The 22841-nt window shown below is 40.3% G+C and overlaps 1 protein-coding gene across 3 annotated transcripts in view; it reads left to right on the top strand.

Annotated features, from left to right (window-relative positions):
- LOC128619081 (probable phospholipid-transporting ATPase IIA) overlaps positions 1-22841 on the top strand; it is a 56480-nt gene that overhangs the window by 5231 nt on the left and 28408 nt on the right. For all 3 annotated transcript variants that reach the window (XM_053642960.1, XM_053642961.1, XM_053642959.1), the window contains exons 2-17: positions 614-758; positions 2205-2318; positions 2421-2529; positions 5727-5785; positions 7470-7521; positions 8696-8790; positions 8873-8953; positions 9040-9115; positions 9220-9296; positions 10859-11019; positions 11333-11475; positions 13767-13879; positions 14719-14928; positions 17867-18028; positions 18718-18810; positions 20762-20845. In XM_053642960.1, coding sequence (XP_053498935.1) covers positions 614-758; positions 2205-2318; positions 2421-2529; positions 5727-5785; positions 7470-7521; positions 8696-8790; positions 8873-8953; positions 9040-9115; positions 9220-9296; positions 10859-11019; positions 11333-11475; positions 13767-13879; positions 14719-14928; positions 17867-18028; positions 18718-18810; positions 20762-20845 — 1774 coding nt within the window. The remainder of the gene's footprint in view (positions 1-613; positions 759-2204; positions 2319-2420; positions 2530-5726; positions 5786-7469; positions 7522-8695; positions 8791-8872; positions 8954-9039; positions 9116-9219; positions 9297-10858; positions 11020-11332; positions 11476-13766; positions 13880-14718; positions 14929-17866; positions 18029-18717; positions 18811-20761; positions 20846-22841) is intronic.

Here is a 22841-nt window from a genome sequence, read left to right as displayed (position 1 = left end):
CTTTATTCATATTTGAATTTTAGTAGACTCTTTAGCAAAGCTCTTTATTTTCTAGAGAACTTGATTTATCTATGGAAGGCCATTTCCGCCACAAAGGGGGGGGGGGGGGGGGGGGGGGGTGGAAACAACAAAAAAAAAACGTACATTTTGACGTACATTTTTTTTCTCACAATTTTGACTCTTTTTTTTTTTTTTTTCTCAATATTGTGAGTTTAAATCTTTTTTTTTTCTTTCTTTCTTTCTCCGTGGCAGAAATGGGCTTCCATATTTATCTGAAATTGATCTGAGAACTTTTCCAGCGATGTGCGTTTCATAAAGGAAGAAAGGAAGAGAATATTTAAACCTGACCTTTCTTTATTTCTTTCTTTCTTTCTTTCTTTCTTTCTTTCTTTATTTATTTATTTAACTAAGCGATGTAAATTTACCATTTTTGTCGTTACTGAGGAATGCATTTGCAACAGAAACTGAAAGAATTTAGCGTACTTGGTAGCAGCACAGACGCTGGCTTGAACACTTGCTGTAAATTTTAGCTCGTCTTTAACAGCTGTACATGTTTCACTTTGGACGAAAGAATGAATAAATAAACGGAAATAAGCGCGGCTGTATTTTTCAGGTGCTGCCCATGGTCGAGGTGCTGTGGAGCGGGGGAATTTCGCCCTCGGACAGTATGGCTAGGCCACCCTGAGAAGAGGGAACAGCGGTACCCGAAGAACGTCATCAATAACCAAAAATATAATTTCTTCACCTTTCTGCCTGGGGTAAGACACCATAAATGTTCACCCAAGAGCTTTGGTTCTTTGTCTTTTGGAACAGATTACTACAGGCGATTCACTCCGGACGCTTGATATGTTTTCCATATTTTCCTCGCCCTAGCTAATCTTTGGTGATTTTCTTACACGGGCCGCTCCTAAAAACCACCATTTACCAGACTTTTGTTTAAAAAATGTTTGCATGCCAAATAACCTTCGATGACCTATCCTGTATGTAAGAATGAATCTATCAGCGTGATGGTGAATATCGAGGCACGACAACCATTTAAATCTCATTATAAGGCGATATAATCGATGAGATTGTGTAATAAGTGAAGAGCCGCAGGTATGTCAGCTTTAGTGAACTCGTTTCGCTGTCGTTAAATAGAAATCTGAAAAGAAATCAACAGTAGAGTATATCGTGTTTGATTCAGCGCTTTGTCATTTAAAGGAACAAAGTATAACTTTTTGGTTAATGTAATTAGTGCTGTTATATCCTCGCTGCCCACTTTATTAGGAACATTTTGGTCATTCGCGCAGTCGCACTGAAACTAGAGCGTCGATCATGGTAAAAGAGCAGGTCCACTGCACAGCCTGCGTCCACTGTGACCTCAGATTCCTGATTATGCCTGGCAGGAGCGGAACCCAGCGTGGTCTTCTGCCGTTGTAGCCGCATCCACCTCAAGATTTGGCATACCGTGCATTCTGAGATGCTTTCCTGCTCACCATGGCTGTAAAGAGCGGTTACACGAGTTACCGTAGCCCTCCTGTCAGCTCACGTCAGTTGCACCGATGCGTTCTGTGTAATCCGTTTCTGAACTACTCAAGCCATGCTCGTCTGGCACCGGCAACCATGCCATGGTCAAAATCACTGAGATCAGTGAGATTTCCCCTCATTCTGATGATTTACGTGCGCTTTAACTGAACCTGCATCTACATGATTTTACGCACTGTGCCTTGCAACATGATTGGCTGATTGGATATTTCCACTAATGAGCAGGTGTTCCTATTAATCTGGCTGGTGAGTTTTATCAGCACCTCAATTGACGAATGTTATTAATATTGAAAATATGATGAAATATTGTTGTCATAAGTTTTTTTTTTAAATTATTTATTTTTTTATTATTTTAGTAATATTGCTTACATATGCACAAAATGCTCCGTGGTGGACATGAAGTGAAATATCGGGTGATGTTTTATTCTTCGTGAATCCTTTCGGTCGCCCCAGTGTTGTCGTTTCGCTCGCTCACCTCCGTGCATATTTGCATAAGGTTTACTTGCTGTTCTGAGTGTTTGTCTTCAGGGACGGGGGCTGAAATGTTCCACTCATAGTCTTCCCTGTAGAATGAATAGTTTTCCGAATATAGTGGTCATATTTTTCATTACCTGCAAGCATGACTTTTAAACATCATGCCAAGTTTTCTGTGATGAAAATACGACCCATTGTGTTTGCAGGTGCTGTTTAACCAGTTCAAGTACTTCTTCAATCTGTACTTTCTGCTGCTGGCCTGCTCTCAGTTTGTGAATGAACTCAGACTGGGGGCTCTGTACACGTACTGGGTTCCACTGGTGAGTCGAGGCCTTTGCTTGCTGTGGTGCCTTTTTTTTGGCATGTGAAATATTTGTAATCCACTAATATATGTATATATATACATTTTTTGTCTGGTACAGGGCTTTGTTCTGATCATCACCATCGTGAGAGAAGCAGTCGAAGAAATTCGATGTTTTCTGCGGGACAAAGAGGTCAATTCACAGATTTATAGCAAGCTCTGCACAAGAGGTGAGCCGTTGTTTTCACTGGAATGCCGTGCAGCTGGATGATGAGGACTAGCAGTGTTTGTCTCAGAGAATAGATTTTTGTTGTTGTTGTTGTTGTTGTGAATGTACATGTATAGTTGAGGTCGTAAATTGACATAAACGTTGCAGAATCTGCAAAATGTTAAGAATTTGTAACTTCTTATATGCAGCATCTTCTGCATATTTGACCCCTTTCCAATCATCCTGTTCAAAAGTTTACACCCCCCTCCCTCGGTCGTCCTCAGTTTAAACAAAAAGAGGATTCTTAAAATCATATAGTTGCTGTTGGAAAGGGGTCAAATATGCAGAAGATGCTGGAAAAGCTAAGAATGTGGAGGACCTGGAGGATTTTTCTGAACAACAGTGGGCAGTTTAACTGCTCAGGACAAACAAAGGACTCGTGAAGAACTCTCACGAAACATAAACGCAGTCGCTGATCATCCAGGTAACACACGGTATTAATAATCAAGCGTGTGTAAACTTTTGAACTGGTTCATGTGTGTAAATTCAGTTATTATTGTGTCTTGTGGACTATATGTAAACATCTGTTATGTGAAATAGCTTATTAAGGGCCGGACTAAATACACAACAAAATGCTATTTTTATGATCCGTCTTATTTTTTCATTATTATTAACATTTTGGAGATTCTACAAGACGTACGTAAACTTATGACCTCCACTGTACAAGCATGTAAGGGTGTGTGTGTGTGTAGGCATTACTTAGTGCATTACTTAAGTGCATACTAAGTCATTGTCTGGAAAATATCAGCAACATTATGCTGTTGTCAGGATTTGGACGGTTGGTAATGAGTATTAGTATCGGACCAGCATTGGCCTGATTTGATTTGACAATCCTTCAATGTTCATTCGACATACTGACCGATTTTTTCATTCTGTGAGCATGTGTGATACCGATCAAACACAGACGTGGCAACTGAATCGGACTCTCTTAAAGAATGCCGTTTAGTAGAACAGCAGAAGGTTGCAGAGTTGTTTCAGGATGTTAGTATTAGATCAGTATTGCAGATCAGCCGATGCTATGATATCGGTGTTATAAACAAATAGGAGCTGGAATAACAGTGGGCTGCGTGCACTCGGGTACGTGATGCATTTCTGTTTTGAAATTGTGCGGTTCTCACGTTTCTGTTAGCACCGTTTACATTCGCCAGGCGTCCGTCCCTGTCTACACAGCGTCTTGGAGATTTACCACCTTTAAGCTTCCACAGCTTCCCAGCTCAGAAGACGATGGTTAGCAAACCTCCGTCGCGTCCATTTCACCGTTTCCTCTCATATGACGGTCTGTAGCAGACATTTCACTCCAGACCAGCCAGGTAAACCGACAGCACACAGTTTAAAGCCTTTCTCCAGCTTGCTCGAAAGAGCTGTGCGCCACAGCGCTGTTGACCGCTTGATTTCGATTAGTCAGAGGTGTTCGTTCGTTTCTCTCTAAACGGCATCATCGCTGATATGGTGACGTTCTCTGTGGGGAGATGTTTGTTTTGCGCTTTTCGAGGTCGAAAAAAAGATGTAACTTGAAGCTTTCAGGATGGTGGAGTTTACACTAACCTGACAAGTCGCTTATTACCTTTAAAGGAGAGAAAAAAGGGATGAATGTTTAGAGCTGCTGTAACATAAACTGATAACAGGGACTTGTTCCGCAGACATCCACAACCATAAACGAACAAAAAGTACAATGCGTCCTTCTCTAACTTTTATTTATTTGTTTGATTTTAATCATTGGTAAATTGCTGTGGTGTAAGAGGAAGAAAACACTTCAAGACGTAGTTATTGGAAAATTAATCATCTTTGCGCTTCATCAGGTTGCATCACACCACGCCGTTATCGTTTATTTTCCTATGACAGTATAACCCACCACAGTACACGTTCGCCTCACGCCTCCAGGGTCGGGGGTCCGATTCCCACCGCGTCCCTGTGTGTGCGGAGTTTGCGTGTTCTCCCCGTCCTGTGGGGGTTTCCTCCGGGTACTCCGGTTTCCTCCCCCAGTCCAAACACATGCGTGGTAGGCTGATTGGGATGCTCCCTGGGATAGGCTCCAGGTTTCCCTGTGACCCTGAAAAGCATAAGCGGTATAGAAGATGGATGGATGGATGGATGGATGGAATCAACTGTAGAATAGTTTGAATTCTATAAAGGCGCCATTTTGATTTCATCATCAAAATGAATGACGTATCTCTCGTGTTCAGTTCCAAGCATGGCTGTAGAAGTGCATCCTATAAAGCGGAGTAGTGGTTTCTGTCACATGGTTCCTTGATATTAATTGATATTCATTTCGTTGAAACTGTTCTCACATCGCTGGCTTATATTTTACAACTGCTAAGCTGCCTCACTCATTAGGGCGGCAGGAATAGAAAAATATCAAGTTTAAAGTCCTATTTAAAGTGCCCCGTGTTCCTTTATTTATTTATTTATTTATTTATTTATTTATTTATTTATTTTAGTTATACCTCTAAGCTCTGAGCTCTGGTATTCAATTTTTTTTTTTTTTTTTTTTGGTAGTTGTTTTCACAGAGCTGTATTTAAAAACATTACTATCAAATCCCCACATTACATTTTCTAACTCCGATTTTCAGTATCGTCGCAGAGTACAATGACTTTTTTGATACCCTAAAGTGCTCATACCTGTACATGTGTACATGCTAATGTTTTGCATATGCCTCGTATGAGGTCCCCGCACGGGTTATAGGTCGCTGACCTTTTCCGAACAATTTTAGTCGTTAATTTGGAGTGGAGTGAGAGCACGCTCTGCCCACTTCCAGAACTCTTGTAAAGACTCATAGGAGGGTATTGTTGAGAAGTAAACGGAAACCTTGAGGTCTGGGAAATCTCAACAGAAACTCTTCGGGTGAAATTGAATACGCACCCGTGAATATCCACATGCGTAATCCGTGATTTTTTTCACTGAAATACCATCAAATAAATGCCAAAAAAAAATAAACAAACGTTAGTAGGAAACATCTATGGAAATGCGTATGATTTTTTTTTTTCTTTTCTAGATATATATCTTTATACGTATATACTTAGGATCTATTCTATTCTAAGTTCCTATATAAGGATATTTTAAGGCATTTGACAGCATATCATATATTTCTAATAATCTGCATCCACAGAGATTATTAAGAGTTCGTTGGCTTTGCTTTCCCCTTTCTTGTCTTCTCCCAGGAACCATGAAGGTGAAAAGTAGTGGCATCCAGGTCGGAGATCTTATCATTGTTGAAAAGGTTGGTGTGTTAATCAGCTCTGCCTTTGTAAAGGTTTGAGATCTTGTGACTAATGGCATCTTATCCTAATGAATGCTTGAACTGTTTTCCCTCCTTTAGAGATTTGTAACTTGACTCTTAAGCCAAACGTTATGGTGAAACGTCTATCTGTCTATCTATCTATCTGTCTATCTGTCTATCTATCTATCTATCTAATCTGTAAAATGAAAATGACCATGAGTCCCAAAGTCATTTGTAAACCTCAGTTTAAATATTTAATCTCTGTATTATATACTCGAACTGACCGTTTTTGTGTTCTTTCTGAAACGCGTATATATAAAATAGCATTGAGTGCAAACTATTGAGAGACTATATCATGTCCCCTCGGGTCAGTGGTTACTTTATGAGTAATCCTGTGTAATTCCTCTCAGGTATTTCGTGTTGTCTTTTGTTAAGCAGATGCCTTTTTCGTCGTGTGGTGTGTGCAGCTTGTTGTAAGAAGATTTGGTTGCCGGGCATGTAAACCCTGACGGTGTGAATGATCGGGCTAGGTTTCCGTCTGGCACCCTGAAGATATTCTGTCTCAATTAGCCCAGCTTTGTATCGAAGGAGCTCGCACGGTGCATTTAATTCGGATTTAACCCGAATCCATGACACGAACGACTCTAAAGCCAGTGTCTTTTGATGAAATATCTAGTGTCTTAATTCAAATTCACATGATAACTTATTTGACAACAGATTTAGATCTGTTCGATCAGGAGGTGGACGAATTAGTAGAGAGCTGGGATGGGCAGATTGAACTATTAGTTATTTATTCACAATTGCCTGGTGGACAAAGTACATTTAATATTTAACAACAAGAAAAAGAAAACTGGACTAAAAGCCTACTGCTTATTGACTTAGCCATCTTTTCATTCAATACGTAGCTACGTTTAACCTTAACAGGGCTAATGGTGATGTTGTATCTATAGCACATGCTTATGAATCCCACCGTGCTCGGGCCACGTGTCAGAAGAATGGTTTTTACTAATTGGATTAATTCACATGCAGTAGATATTTTCAGAATCGGGAACAAGCAAGTATGTGGAAACACTGATGAACCCAAGCAAAACTGTCATTTAATTCAAATGCTTTAACATATAAAGATGCTCGCCAGACACGAGTAATATCTTTCACATTGTGATGTGAGAAGACGTTAAATCTCATAGCTGGATGACTTGCTGGTTTATTGTTGAGGGTGTAAACCTGATGTGCTACATTAGAAACTCTGTTAGATGATGATTCCGATCATAAATCGATATATAAACTCTATTATAGTACTGAACTAACAACGTAGCTTGCTATACGTGATGGTATTATATTTCACGTTTTTTAGTATGGTTAGTGTATGGGGCAACCAGCATAAAGGGACTGGGCAGCACAGTGGAGCTTTTACCAGACTGGTGGGCTAGGTAATAAATTTATGAGTTGTACCCCCGAGTTGTTCAAAAGCCATGTGCAGCGTTTTATGACTTGTGCAGCTTTGATGGACTCTAAGTAACAGTCAAGGCAACGGATGATTTCTTTTAGGAATCACTTAATAAACAGTAGTGGATGTAATCAAAATGAAATATGATTGAGTTACTCTACCTAGTAGAGGAGACACCATAGTAGGTTGCCATGCCTCATTTTGTAAACATTTCTCCCCCATTGTTTCACTCTCTAGAATCAACGTGTTCCTGCTGACATGATCTTCCTACGGACCTCCGAAAGGAACGGTAAACATCTGTCACTTCATCGCAGTCTTACCGACAGAAAGAAGGGGGAAGACGCCAGTTCAAATTGGTTGTAGGGTTCCGTTTAAAATATGGACAGGCAGCCATTTTATGTCCTAAACGTCTCTCTGTGTGGAGAGACGGCGCGCCGAGTCACGCTATGGTTTTTGAATCTTGGTCTAAAAAAGCTTTTGCCTGCTCAGTTTGTTATGGCATGGAATAATCAAATCTCATCTTGACTGAGATTTCTTTTTGTCTTTCAAATGGCAAAGGCAGTTGGCGAGGAAAATCAAGACATGCAAAGCGATGCAGAAAATCGAAAGAATACACAAAACAAACAAATGCAAAGGGCAGAAGGACAGGGTATCATCTGAATAAACAAATGACCAAGAGATTGAAATTTGTTGCGTGCTAGGCAGAGTGTTGTTATTTCTCAAAAGCTCAACTGCAAGGTCATCTACAACAGTCCAGGTCTCAAAAAGAAAAGACGTCGACGTTATTATTACCAGAAACGATTAAAAAAAAAAAATGTCTGAAAGAGTAGTAGCAGTTTTTGTTTTTTAATCTTTCAAACTAGTCTTGAAGGCCAGACCTTCAGTGCTCATCAAAATACAAACACAACCCTAAATAGTTCTGGCTAAAATCTGAAGGTTTTCTTTAAAGATTTGGGGTGGGGGGGGGGGGGGGGGGGGCTTGCCTGCTTGATGTGTTTGTTTTTACGGGAATGGGTGCATTGTTATCCACCCTGCAGATGTAGACCATTAGGTCAATTATAAAGAGCCTAGGGTTCCACAGCCCCAGCAGGATGACTCATCTAAGGATGGGGGAAGGGATGTGAGAAAAAAAAAATCTAGCATTTAAACCAAACTCTAGTTTCAGTCGGATGTGGTAGTGTTTTTTTTCTTCTTATTGCATAAATCTCCTGTAAAATACATGAAAATGTAAATATCCATGGGAAGACTGCTCTGGTAGCACGAAGGCATTCCGCTCCACAGTGCCCTCTAGGGGCTAACAATGCACTTCAACAGTTTAGATCTACAGTAAATGCTTCATGTAAGCTCAGAGAAACTGTACTGTTTAACCACATGTACTGAATAAATGATGCACTCTCAGTACTGCTGTAAGTTCGTTTTTTGTTGTTGTTGTTTTTTTTAAAAATCCGTCTGTTCTTCTCAAGGCTCGTGCTTCCTGAGGACTGACCAGCTGGATGGAGAAACAGACTGGAAACTGCGCCTCCCAGTGGCCTGCACTCAAAGACTCCCCACTGCGGCAGTGAGTTATTCAGTAAATTCACAGCGTTTAGAGATTCAATATGTCAACCGGCATTAAATGGATGGCACACGCTTGCTTCTAGGACCTTCTACAGATCAGGTCTTTTGTGTACGCTGAGGAACCCAATATTGACATCCATAACTTCATCGGGACCTTTACCAGGGTGAGTACAGACGTGCTCATATGAGGCAACGCGTCCCAAATGTTCAACGAAATCACATAAACTCACCAGGAATCTGTTACTTTTAGGAGGACGGAGACCCTCCTGTCAACGAGAGCCTGAGTATTGAGAATACGCTGTGGGCCAGCACTGTTGTGGCCTCAGGTAAACAAAGCTGTTACACCGTTTCATTGTATTCCCGTGTGGGTACTTATCCTTCATGTATCTTATTGTGTGCTCGTTTCCACTGTGTGTGTCTGCAAGTACAGGTACAGTGATAGGGGTTGTGATTTATACCGGCAAAGAACTTCGCAGTGTTATGAACACGTCCAATCCAAGAAATAAGGTACAGTTTACAATGGGGTACAATTTTATGTTAATAATACTACTACTACTACTACTAATAATAATACTACGGAGCCATGGTGGCTTAGTGGTTAGCATGTTTGCGTCGCACCTCTGAGGTTGGGGTTCGATTCCTGTCTACGCCCTGTGTGCGGGTTTCCTCCGGGTTCTCCGGTTTCCTCCCCCAGTCCAAACACATGCGTTGTAAGCTGATTGGCATTTCCAAATTGTCCTTAGTGTGTGAGTGGGTGTGTGAGTGTGTGTGCCCTGCGATGGATCAGCACTTGGCACCCCATCCAGGGTGTCCCCCGCCTTGTTCCTCGAGTCCTCCCTGCGACCCTGTCTTGGATAAGCAGTACACAAAATGGATAGATGATGATAATAATAATCAAAATAATACGAATATTAAAACTTGTACAACAGTGCTATTGAATTCTTGAATCTGATTGGTCAGAAGTTGTTCAAATCAGGTTCATGTTAATGCGCTCGTATAGTAACAGCTCACTCGCACTTATATAGAGCCGGGTTTACCTTGTACGATTTTTGGCCCGGTTTTGAGGTCTTTGATGTCTTTGGTGGCTTAGTGGTTCGCCTCACACCTCCAGGGTCGGGGGTTCGATTCCCACCGGGGCCCTGTGTGTGCGGCGTTTGCATGTTCTCCCCGTGCTGCGGGGGTTTCCTCCGGGTACTCCGGTTTCCTCCCCCAGTCCAAAGACATGCACGGTAGGCTGATTGGCGTGTCCAAAGTGTCCGTAGTGTATGAATGGGTGTGTGAGTGTGTATGTGATGGACTGGCACCCTGTCCAGGGTGTACCCCGCCTTGTGCCCCGTGCCTCCTGGGATAGGCTCCAGGTTCCCCCGTGACCCTGAAAAGGATAAAGCGGTATAGACGATGGATGGATGGATAGATGAATTAGCAGTGATGGCTTCTCTTAAGCTCATCTAAAAGCCACCATTAGGAGGATTACGCAAAACTCGCAGCTACAAATACGGTATTGGCGACGGCCCAACGTAAAGCGAAACATTTTAACAGTCAGAACATACATCTTCATTTCCTCAAGCTCACTTTGAGCAGCATTTGTCTTTATGTGACCCCGTTTTCTTGCACAAACCCATATCGTGCTGATCGATGATGCAAGCAGGACGTAATAATTGGCTTTAAGCAGGACCCATTGTTCGAGGATCGTTATCATTTCATCTGATCAGACAGTCTGATCTAAAATTCAGCCAAGATTTGATCGAGGTCATTTCGTACCGTGTGACGAGTAATAATCTTAAAAGACCGGCTTAAGGCTATTATTAAACAGATTAAAAACGTGTTGCAATTTAACAGAGAGAGAGGAAAAAAAAAGAGCTGAGTTTTATTTAGTTTCTTTTATTAACTTGGGAAAATAAACTTCAGCTTATTTATTTAATAATTAATCTACAGGACCATCAATGTTACCAAACGATGTTTTATGTTGTGATGATGTAACGTAATGTGGCACTTTCAAAGTTATGTTTATTTTTTTTTCTTCATTTAAATACTTTTTATCGGAATTTTATCCCGATCTGGTGCCGTAGATTGGCCTTATCGACCTGGAAGTAAACTGCTTGACCAAGATTCTGTTCGCGGCCCTGGTGGTGGTCTCTCTGGTCATGGTGGCTCTGCAGCACTTTGCCGGACGCTGGTACCTCCAGATCTTCCGTTTCCTGTTGCTCTTTTCCAATATAGTGCCCATCAGGTGAGGGCTTATTTTATAATCGGCATATTTTACGCAGTGTAGCGCGTACACTACTACGACAGAATACCTTAAAGGAGACGTGAAATAGTCAGACCGTTGACATTGCTGTTCTACTGGTAATACCAGGAAGTATAGCATTTATTACACGGTATATAAAAATGTGAATATTGTATCGGCGGAAGCATTAAAAGTGCCTTTGACATTTATTTATGCTAATGTACATACACAAAGTACTGACTTGCACTGTTTAGAACAGCAATTTCTAACAGTAGCATCCCGCATGTAAAAATGTTCTACGCCATCTGGTTGTCAGTTTGCGTGTGAACCTGGATATGGGCAAGATGGTGTTCAGCTGGATGATCAAGAAAGATTCAAAGATCCCTGGAACTGTGGTCCGAGCCAGCACCATCCCAGAGCAGCTTGGACGGATCTCGTACCTCCTCACTGACAAGACAGGTGAGGATCAGATTTTGTCTGATTGATAAAAAAAACAGTAAGGTTTAGACTACGCACAAGTTGCGAATTCGGAAGCGCCTTGTTGAGGAGAACGGTCAGAGGACAGTGGTCAGACTCCTGCTGTACTTATTGGTGCTACACTATAAAATAGTTTACAGTTTACAGCCCGTGTTCTGTGTATTTATTGTCTTGCGCTCGTCTAGTGTACTATATGCGGTCTTGCGTTCTGTGTTTCAACATTTCGTTCCGATGTGTACTAGGTATGACTTGACTTCACGTGAGATTGGTTCAGGTTGGCAGGAAGTCTACAGTAACTCATATAACAGAAGAGCAGAAAAGCATCTGAAAACGCACAACACGTCGAGCCTTGAGGTGAAAGTCCTACAGCAGAAGAAGACCACATTGGTTTCACATCGTTCCTGTCAGCCAGGAAGAGGAATCTGAGGCTACGTTAGGCACAGGCTCATTGAAACCGGACCTTTGAAGATCAGAAGAAGACCAGGCAAGGTTTTCCCAATCTTCAACTACCCAGTTTCAGTGAACCTGCGCCCACTGTAGACTTGGATTTCCGCTCCTGTCTGACAGGAGCGGAACCCGATGTGGTCTTCGTCTGCTGTAACAGTAACTCTGCTTTGCATCGGGCTGCATCACACCAACTCCTCGTCGGTTTATTTCCCTATAACGTGACCCGTCTGGCTTTATTCTTTACTTATTAAAGGCATTACCTGAATGCTTGACGTGCCACGTGACTACATGGCTGCCTTAATCAATCTGGCATATGAAGGATAAATGACCATGCCTTCCAGTGATTTTAAACTAAAAGCCTTGCTAAACAAATGTAAAAATATATTTTGCATTAGTAGTGTTCGCTTTAGAACAATCGTTTTGTCTTCTAATCCAGTCAAATATATTGTTGTTAACGGCAGAGCTCAAAAGGACCACATAATATTTCAAGTCTCAAGGTGAGTCAAAAAAAAAAAAAAATATATATATATATATATATATAAAAAGCTGCTGTATTTGAAGCTAGATTTATGCCCAGTAATCCAGCGAATACTGCAGAGTGTCCCATTTGTGAGACTGAAATAAAAGCAGTGTGCTGTGTGGTGTGAAAGCTGATAGTACTGAAGTGACTTTAAGGATCGTAGACAGTAGCTCAGGTCTTTTCAGCGCAGTTTAGGTGCTGTGCTCTCGGCAAAGATGTGTCACTTATTAGAATTTAAAGCCAACTCTAACCTTTTCGTTTTTTGTTTTTTTTTTCCTTCCCTGACCTTAAAATCTCCCCCTTCTGATTTATGACACCGAATGATAGATGCTTCCTACGTAAAGGGAAAGAGCGAGCTGTAAAATAGTGGACAACGGAAGTGTGACTCAAGCACTGGTGAAACACTGTTTAGTAGTATGTGATCTGCTGAGGTGTCAGGAAACACATACTAAGCCTTTCTGGCATTACTAAGCGTTTAGATTTTATGGTCTGATTTTGTGATTTTAAGAGAATGGAATGGAGGGTCTGGAGGGCAGACCAGGTTTGACCATCCATTCTCTGGAATTTTTTTTATTTCCTCTTCCAAGGAAAGTTTGGAAAGTTGTCTGATTTTAAATAAATAAATAAATGCAAGAATGTAATGAATAAAACAATGTTCAGTTGTACTGTCCAGGACTTAATTTTTAAACTTCATATGAAGAGTTAAAGAGTGTCAGAATAGTTGGCCAAGGTTACAGCTTCACCTCGGTCTGTTGCAAATCGCTGACACCGCAGACTCCTTACAAAAATGCATGCAAAGATTTTTAAATTCATTAAAAAAAAAAAAAAACAAAACCCTATAAAAGTCCCTGAGTAAGTTGTTACTATAGATACGATTACGTATTAGAATGAGCACGTTAATGCAAACCTGTGATTTGCATCAGGGCCATGCTGTAGAAATGAATTAACACCTGGCGACCAATCAGAATCGAGGATTTGATTATTATACCAGTGCTAAGATATAATATTGGTAGTTCTTTGTTGTTGTTTTGTTGCTTTGTTAGTTTTTTTTTAAACCATTTAATACGTACAGTAAATGTTAAGTGTTTATCAACAAATAAAATGAATTTAAAAAAAAAACAAAAACAAACCCGTTTACCTCAAGCATGTGTAACTTCAATGTTTTCAACGCAGCGAGAGTTTCAGTAATAACCTTTGTCTATACCTTGTTGTTGTGTCTTGTTGAGATAGGCTATCGGTGTTTTGAGTTACCAGCTATTTCGTTTCAGTTAGCTGTTCTGATTGGTTGAATGATTTGTTCTGGCAGGGACGCTCACACAGAATGAAATGGTGTTCCGGCGTCTTCATCTTGGCACCGTGGCGTATGGGATGGATTCCATGGATGAAGTGCAGAGTCATGTGTTCAGCGCCTACACTCAGGTAACTGAAAACATCTCGGCAAGTAAATAAGTGAATATCCTGGCGTATGGTCTTGCCAGGGTGTGTGCTAGATCATGCAGATTGGTTAATCCAAGCGTTAAGGTAAACTTTCTAAGCTCACGTTCTTAATCTAACCGTTGTAGTACGTTCAAGTTGCCCAGAACTTCCGTAATGACAAAAAAGGTTGTTAAGAGTATAGGAACGCAAATCACACATGGCCATTCCTTCAGCATGTGCCTCATAACCCCTTAAGGACATGCTTTGTCCCTTTGACTTCTGAAGTCATTAAAGCAGGAAGCAGGATTTGCTTGTCCCCTGCCTCTTAGTGGCTAATTTAATAACTCTGCCATTAACCCCTTAAATATATGGCCCAAAAATAGCCTGCGAAATGCTAAAGCGTATTGTTTCAACTTTCTGATACATCTGGGAGCTTTTATAGCTCCTCTCTGAGGACTGAAGAAGGACATTTGGCTGACGCACAGTTTTGTCATTTTGTCAGTGGGCATAGTTAAAAAGGTTTAGCCTCATTAGTTTAATTCATTATTAAGTATAGTTTATAGTTTGCGCACAGAATTTATCATTATTATTATGATGATGATTATTTTACCCTTATTATGCCCCTGTTCTCTCCCCTTAGACTTGCCATTGCCACTGTGTATTATCTTGTTGAATTGTTTGACATGTTTTTAATATTTAGCTCCTATAATGTCTTTTGTCTCTTGCCTCAAGCAGGCCAATAGTTCAGCAGGCCTGCATTCCTCTACATTATTATTATTATTATTATTATTATTATTATTATTATACTGATAGCTTTTTTTGTCTACCCCCCATTTTCCCAGCCTCCACATGACCAGCCGGCCTCCAGAGCACCAGCCACCACTAAGGTGAGGAAGACGATCAGTAGCCGAGTGCACGAGGCGGTGAAGGCCATTGCCCTGGTGCACAACGTGACACCCGTGTACGAGGGGAACGGCGTGACCGAGCAGGCCGAGGCCGAGCAGCACTACGAGGACACGTGCAGGGTGTATCAAGCCTCCAGCCCTGACGAGGTAACAGTCTTCACCAAATTACAGCCAGTCTTTGAGGGTTCACTGGAATACAAAGGATTGGAATGTTGTAATTGATCAGCCATGCCACTTGTAAAAAATTTCATATGGAAGTATGTGACGTATTCAAAGGGTGCCATGACCACTAGAACTTATTGAAGAAAAATTTTTGTAGAAATGGCATTCAGTTGAATTCAGATTTATTTGTGTAGCCCTTTTAACAATAGACATTACCACAAAGCGGGTTTACTGAAATCCGGATGTAGATTTAGAATCGTTCTCGTAAGGAGTTTAACCTTCATTCTGTCTTTGCTATTTCAGTTAAGGGCCTTGACAAAACAACATTTGCATAGTGTGAACACTTGTTAACATATGTCGTGAGGAGGAAACTGCAACGTACTGATATAGCTTAAGATTTAGCCTATTAAGACTAAAAACTCTCTTATAGGATGGAGTGCATCTTTGCTGATTTGCTTAGCATATGTGGTCTTTTGTGGTTACTGGGATTAAGTCAAGGTCAGTTGGGAAGTGCGGTTTGGTGGTGACGCAGACCGGGCCTACACACACACTCACTCACTCTCACTACGAGTAAGACAGTTTGCACTACCAGACTATGACTAAACGTAGCCTCACGTACGTCTACTTCTCGGTGCTGGGAAAGAAATTATGGATATCTGATGTAGACTAAGCTTCTAAATATGAGTATTGTTTATAGTTTTAGACTTCCACCGTGATTCGACAGACAGCGAGGGTGTCAGATTTCCAAAACCCAGAGCCCTCAGGACTCTCAGTGATCTTTAATTTACCAAAGCAGATGTTTTGTGGGAGTGAGAAAATGGATATGGGTTATTTACCTTTTCAGAGGTAACTGCATCCACCTAGGCCATGTTCTAACCTCTTACTAAAAAAACATGACGTACCCAGTGGTGAAATGAAAGCAGTAGGGTCAGGCCTCATTTGTTGACTGTGGTGGCTGTGGTTTAGCAGCGGAGCCTGCTTACTCTGGTCCATCTGGATACTGTGAGATATGTCATTAGCAGCTAGTTGTAAAGGGCATAAGAAATAAGGTTTTTGATCTCTCCCTAACCTCTGGTCTGGAAGTTATTGGGCAATAACTTCTGCCTCCCAGAAATCTCAACCCCCCCCATCCCCCCATCCCCTCCTCGACCCCCTTCAGCATTACACTAATGGATGTCATCTGGTTTGTCTTATCTTCAATCGTACACTGAAATGTGGCTGGCCATTCAGTACAAATCCACACCAAAAATGGTGATTTTTTTTTTTTAATTTATTATTTTTGTTTGTAAGTTATGGTTCCCGACAACTCCGTGTGTCTCTTGGTGTCTTGGGTATGTTCTTAAGTATGCTCTTATTGGTGTTTATAAATTTGGATTCCAGTTTTGGGTTTTACTATACGTTTTGGGTTCCATGCAGCCAGTTTTTTTCTAAACTAAATTCAGGCTAAATGCATTATTTTCTAAACTAAATTCAGGTTTTTCTTTCTTTTCTTTTTTTTTTTTTAGATCGAGTTTTGACTAAATTCTGATTTATTTCCCTTAAAAAATATTTCTAGACTAATTCTAGAATAACTTTTTGTATAAATTAATTGACTAAATAAATGTGTAGACTAAATTCAGACTAAATTAAGCTTTAAAAAATAAATTCAGCTTTTTAAAATCTAAATTATATTTTTAGACTAAATTCAAGATATATATATATTTCAAAACAATTCAGACTGAATTAATTTTTTTTCTTACATAAAATTCAGACAAAATTTTTCTAAATTTGGACTAAATTATTTATTTCTAAACTACATTCACTCATCTAATCTCAATTCAAATTCTGACTAAATTATCTTTTTAGAGTAAATTTAGACAAAATTCTTTTTTGTCTAAACTAAATTCAGCTTTTTTAAAGTTTAAATAATGTTTTCTAGACTTTCAGACTAAATCAGTTTTTTTCTTACACTAAATTCAGACAAAATTCAGCTTTTTCATACTAAATTCAAGCTAATTTCATACTAAATTATCTGTGTCTAAATTAAATTCACTAAACTCAATTCAGGTATTTTCTAGACCAAATTCTGAATACTTTTTAGAGTACGTTTAGAATAAATACATTTTTTTCTAAACTAAATTCAGACCAAACTCAGCTTTTTATACTAAATTCTGGCTTTTTTCCACGATTAAATGTAGACTAATATTTAGTTGTTTTTTTTTAAATTCAGTTTTTCTACATTAAATTGAGAATAAATTCTTCCCCTCATGGTCCAACGGCGAGGATCTTGCGTTCTCACCGCCGCAGCCCGGATGGGATTGCTGGGCAGGGAACCAATCCAGCCATTCAGGGTTTTGACTGACAGCCATTCAGTGCCAGTGCACTCCCAGTGTCGGTCCCAAGCCTGGATAAAATGGGAGGGTTGGATCAGGAAGGACATCCGGAGTTAAAAAAAAAAAAAAAACCTGTGCCGAATCAAGTATACGGATCACATAGATGATCTGATGTGGCGACCCCTAACGGGAGCAGCCGAAGAACCTCAACAACAACAGCAGCAACAACATTTTGACTAAATTCAGTTTTAAATTCAGTTATGGTTCTCTGGAATTAATCCCTGAATTTTTTTTTCTAAACTAAGTTTAGTTGGGTTTTTTTTTAATGTAAATCCTGCGTTTTTTTTTTTTCTAGACAAAATTCAAAGCTTTTTATAGACTAAATTTAGACTTAATTAATTTTTTTTTGTCCGTTCAACAAATTAGGCCTGATTACTGCATAGCGAAACATCAAGCTATACAAATCTGTTCTCTTTCCTGAATTACTACTAAGCATTTCAAATGCACCGAGATCCCCGGAAGCCTTCGGAGACAAACGTAATGACACACTAGTTATTTAAAAGCTGAAATGCTGACTAGGTTTCTCCTTGTCTTCCTCTCTCATGTGCTAGGTGTCACTGGTACAGTGGACTGAGAGTGTTGGACTGACTCTGGTGGGAAGAGATCAGTCCTCTATGCAGCTGAGGACCCCTAGTGGTCAAATCCTCAATTTCACCATCCTGCAGATTTTCCCTTTCACCTACGAGAGCAAGCGCATGGGAATCATAGTGCGTGTAAGTATCTCCTATCAAAGCCGGTCATTTCACTAGTTAACACAACTCGAGAAGCACAGATTGCTGAATATTTTTCAGAAGACTCACTCAAACCACATGTCTGCCATGTTTCTTTTGGGAATTTCACTAAGAGGACAGCCACACCGTGTTATTTGTTTTGGCTAGGGGTGATCTGAGAAAGCAGTTCCCCTCCTCTGAACCTGATGACTAAGTCTCTCCAGACGGGAATGGCTCACTATTGTTGCTGGCTTGGACGGGAGCCTATATTAGTGTACTTGAGGAAACTAGAAATTAATGGGGGTTTCCTTTTGATATCCGTTCAAACACCTCCAAGGACTCTTTGAGAACATGCAAAGCAAATCTTTCTTGCTGTGGGGTGAAAAACAACATGCACACATATGTATTATGTTTGTAATTCATCATCATCATCATCATCGTCGTTATCACTGTAGCTTTAAACTAAGCTCTTAAAGGCAATTTCCTTCGCTACGGAAAAAAAAAACTCCTTTTATTATCAGGAAAAAAAAACGAATGTCGTGCTTGCTGATCGTGGAAAGAAAAAGGATACGATTCAGCCACTTCAGTATTCTAAATTTAAGTATATAATATTCGTTTTATTGAGATAAAGCATGATGCGGTAACCAGGTAGATATTTGATCATCACAGACACTTTGTATGTCTCATTGCAGGATGAGACTACTGGAGAGATCACATTTTATATGAAAGGAGCTGATGTCGTGATGTCTGGAATAGTACAATACAACGACTGGTTGGAAGAGGAGGTATTTGAACTTTTTCTTGCTCATAAATCAGTAAAATAATACAGCACACAGTGGTGGGATGCAGCTCGAGGCAAAGCCGTGTGACTGTTCCCAGCCTGAAGTCGATTGTTTTCCTGTAACCGCATTTGATCTGTTTACGTGTTTTATTCCTCTGATACCACGGCAGTTTCCCACCGACTGCAAGGTTAATTTATTAATGAGCAATACGTTGTGTTTTTAGTTTTTACATTCATAGTTACAACCCCAAATCCGAAAAAGTTGGGACAGTATGGGAAATGCTAATAAAAGCAAAGAGGAGTGATTCGTAAATGGACTTTGACTCGTATTTAAATCAAAAACGTATCAAAGACAAGGAATTTGATGTTTTATGTAGTCAGCTGTATAGTTTTTTGGGTTTTTTTGAAGATAAACTTTTATTTTGAAATTGATTCATGCAACACTTTTTCCAAAAAAGTTGGGACAGGGGCAGTTTAAGACTAATAGCGATGTGAGAAGTTGAAATAAGAAGGTGATGTGAAACAGGCGAGGCAGTCGTCTAATCATAGTATATAAGGAGCCTTCAAAAAGGCCTAGTCCTTCAAGAGCAAGGATGGGTCAAGGCTCGGCAATCTGACAACAGATAACACGTTGAGAACAATATTCCCCAAAGACAAATCGGTAGGATTTTGGGCATTTTACCTTCTACAGTGCGCAATATAATTAAAAGATTCAAGGTCAAATCTCGGCGCGTAAAGGGCGAGGCCGAAAACCACTTCTGAATGCGTGTGGTCTCCGATCCCTCAGACGTCCCTGTTTTATAAACCGTCATGAGTCTGTAATGGAGATCCTGATATTGGCTCGGGAATACTTTGGTAAACTGTTGACAGTAGCACAGTGGAATCGTGTTTTGAGGTCCGACGAGACGACATTTCAAATAGTTTTTGGACAAAACAGCCATCGTGTTCTCCGGGCCAAAGAGGAAAAGGACCGTCCCCAAAGGTACAAAAGCCAGCGTCTCTCATGGTATGTGGGTGTGTCAGTGCCCATGGCAGGGGTAACTCACACACCTGTGAGGGCAGCATTAATACAGAAAGATATGTACACATTTTGTAGCAACATACGCAGCCATCCAGAGCAGGACAACGCCAAACCACATTCTGCTGGGATTACAAGCGCATGGTTGCGTAAGCAGAGAGTGCGGGTGCTAACATGACCTGCTGCAGTCCTGACCCGTCTCCGATTGAGAACGTGTGGCGCGTTATGAAGCGCAAAATAAGGCATTGAAGGTCCTGTACAGTTGTGCAGCTGAAGGAATGCATAATGGATGAATGGGGGAAAATTCCACTTGCTAAGCTTAACTAACTGGTGTCTATAGTGGCTCTTTTTGTTAGTTTTTTTTTTTTTTGCATTTACCATACTGTCCCAACTTTTTCGGAATCAGGATTATACGTATAAATGTTGACTGATTGATGGGGTTTGCTGATTAATTGGCAAAAATCACCATCGATAGTTTTTCTCTTTTCGCGTTGTTGCGGGAGCGGCCGAGAAAGGTCCGCTGTCATTATACAGTACGAGAGCGGCCTCTAGAGGCGAAATAAAAACAATCACTGAAATTTTGTTGTGTTATTTAAAGTGTTTTTTGATTCGTTTTGGATGTCTCTATTTTTATTAGTTTTTTGGAGTGTTACTTTTTGGTTCAGTTTGGATGTATGTCTTTTATTTACTTTAATATTTATTAATAGTTAATATATATTTATTTCATTAAAAAAAAAAGTACAGTACATTTTCGTGGTACGGTCAGTACTGTTCAATTTTGTAATTTGATTTAAATACCGTCAGAGCCGTGCTGTTATAGAACATTTGATAATTCAACCATGCTGTGGTCTAAAATACAAATACTTTACTGTTTTTACAAATACAATACTGTTTTTATTTGTATTTTATTTTTTTATTCATTCTTACTGTCTGGCAGTGTGGGAACATGGCCCGTGAGGGGCTGCGAGTCCTCGTGGTGGCTAAGAAATCTCTGACAGAGGAGCAGTATCAGGATTTTGAGGTGAGTCGTATTTAAGATGCGACATATTGAGACAAATAACAGCTTGTGACTATGGACGTAATTAAAAGAACTGTTAAAGGATTGGCATACTGTAAAATAGTCCAGATTGCAAAAAGGATATATTAGTAGTTTAGGAAAGACTACATAGATCAAGATCTCATTCAGATTTATCATCACAGTATGGGAAAACAAAGGGAGTGCTCAGACTGTTGAAGCTCGATACGGTTGCCTGACTGTGATTTGACTCTCAAATAACACACACCTCAGCTGACCTTAATGTTTATTTCCAGAGTAATCCATACTGAAACATTTGGGAAAGACATCAGGGAGACATCGAGTTTATAATATATGGGCTGCTAACTGAAGCAGGAGTTATGGGCGCAATAACACGAGCACCTATGGAAAAGAGTGCTGGTATCTGAGCTCCGAACCTGTGTCTCCTAGTATTATTAGTATTGTTATTATTATTATTATTTAAATTTTCCTAGCCAGAATATCCAGGTGCAGATTTAACTTTAGATATCTGTGCAAGTTGCTGAGGAACCGTTACAACATCAATAACAGTTTCAAAACAAGAGACACAGCAACAAGTTTTCCATAGGGATTGCCCCAAAATGTCATAGTATTGGTTGCCCAGCTTATACACATGTGTGTACACACTCACACACACAGAGAGAGAGAGAGAGAGAGAGAGAGAGAGAGAGAGAGAGAGAGAGAGACCCGCCCACACACACAAGACTTTCTAACCCCCTTTCTAACTGCTCGAGTGTATAATTGTGTGTGAGCTGGTGGGCGGCGATGACTCAGTGTGTGTGTGACTCACCAAGTGAGAGTGTGTTCCTGTGTGACTCACGCACACATTGTGTTGCCTTTATCTCATTCACTGGTTAAGGGCTACGCCCTCCACGCTGCAATTTGGCATTTGGCGGCCGCATATTATGGCACTGGACATATTTGCTTGATTTATAGGATCATTCGTGGGCTGAGTTTAAGCGTGTAGCCAACTTCAAAACAAACAATCTGGTTCTTTCCATGTTGTGGAATTACTTATTTATAGCTACGGATGCCCGTAGATTTCTCACACTCAACCTGCGTCAAACCACTAGCTTTTAAGTAATCACTATCTGGCATTGTAGGGTGACATTTTGTGTATAGACGTGCGTATCAACGCATGTCGCGTCTGTGTTGTATTCCTTCACGGAATGTTATTGTGAAGTAGCTGCCAATATATACAGTGGTGCTTGAAAGTTTGTGAACCTTTTAGAGTTTTCTCTATTTCTGCATAGAATAAATATGACCTAAAACATCATCAGACAAGTCCTCAAAGTAGATAAAGAGAACCCAGTTAAACAAATGAGACAAAAATATTATACTTGGTCACTTACTTATTGAGCAAAAAGGATCCAATGTTACATATCTGTGAGTGGCAAAAGTATGTGAACCTTCGCTTTCAGTATCTGGTGTGACCCGCTTGTGCAGATAAACGTTTCCGATAACTGTTGCTTGGAGGAGTTTTATCCCGTTCCTCAGTACAGAACAGTTTCAGCTCTGGGATATTGGTGGGTTTCCTCACATGAACTGCTTGCTTCAGGTCCTTCCACAACATTTCTATTGGATTAAAGTCAGGACTTTGACTCGGCCGTTCCAAAACATTCACTTTATTCTTCTTTAACCGTTCTTTGGTAGAATGACTCGTGTGTTTAGGGTCGTTGTCTTGCTGCATGACCCACTTTCTCTTCAGATTCAGTTCATGGACTGATTTTTTTGACTGACATTTTCCTTTAAAGTTCGCTGGTATAATTCAGAATTCATTTTTCCATCAACGATGGCGAGCCGTCCTGACCCAGATGCAGCAAAACTGCCCCAAACCCTGATACTACCACCAGCATGTTTCACAGATGAGATCAGCTTTTTATTCTGGAATGTAGTGTTTTCCTTTCTCCAAGCATAACGCTTCTCATTTAAACCAAAAAAAGCTCTATTTTGTTCTCATCCA

This window comes from Ictalurus furcatus, chromosome 15 (genome assembly GCF_023375685.1).
Source record: "Ictalurus furcatus strain D&B chromosome 15, Billie_1.0, whole genome shotgun sequence".
NCBI lineage: Eukaryota > Metazoa > Chordata > Actinopteri > Siluriformes > Ictaluridae > Ictalurus > Ictalurus furcatus.
This window is presented reverse-complemented; position numbering and strand designations above follow the sequence as displayed.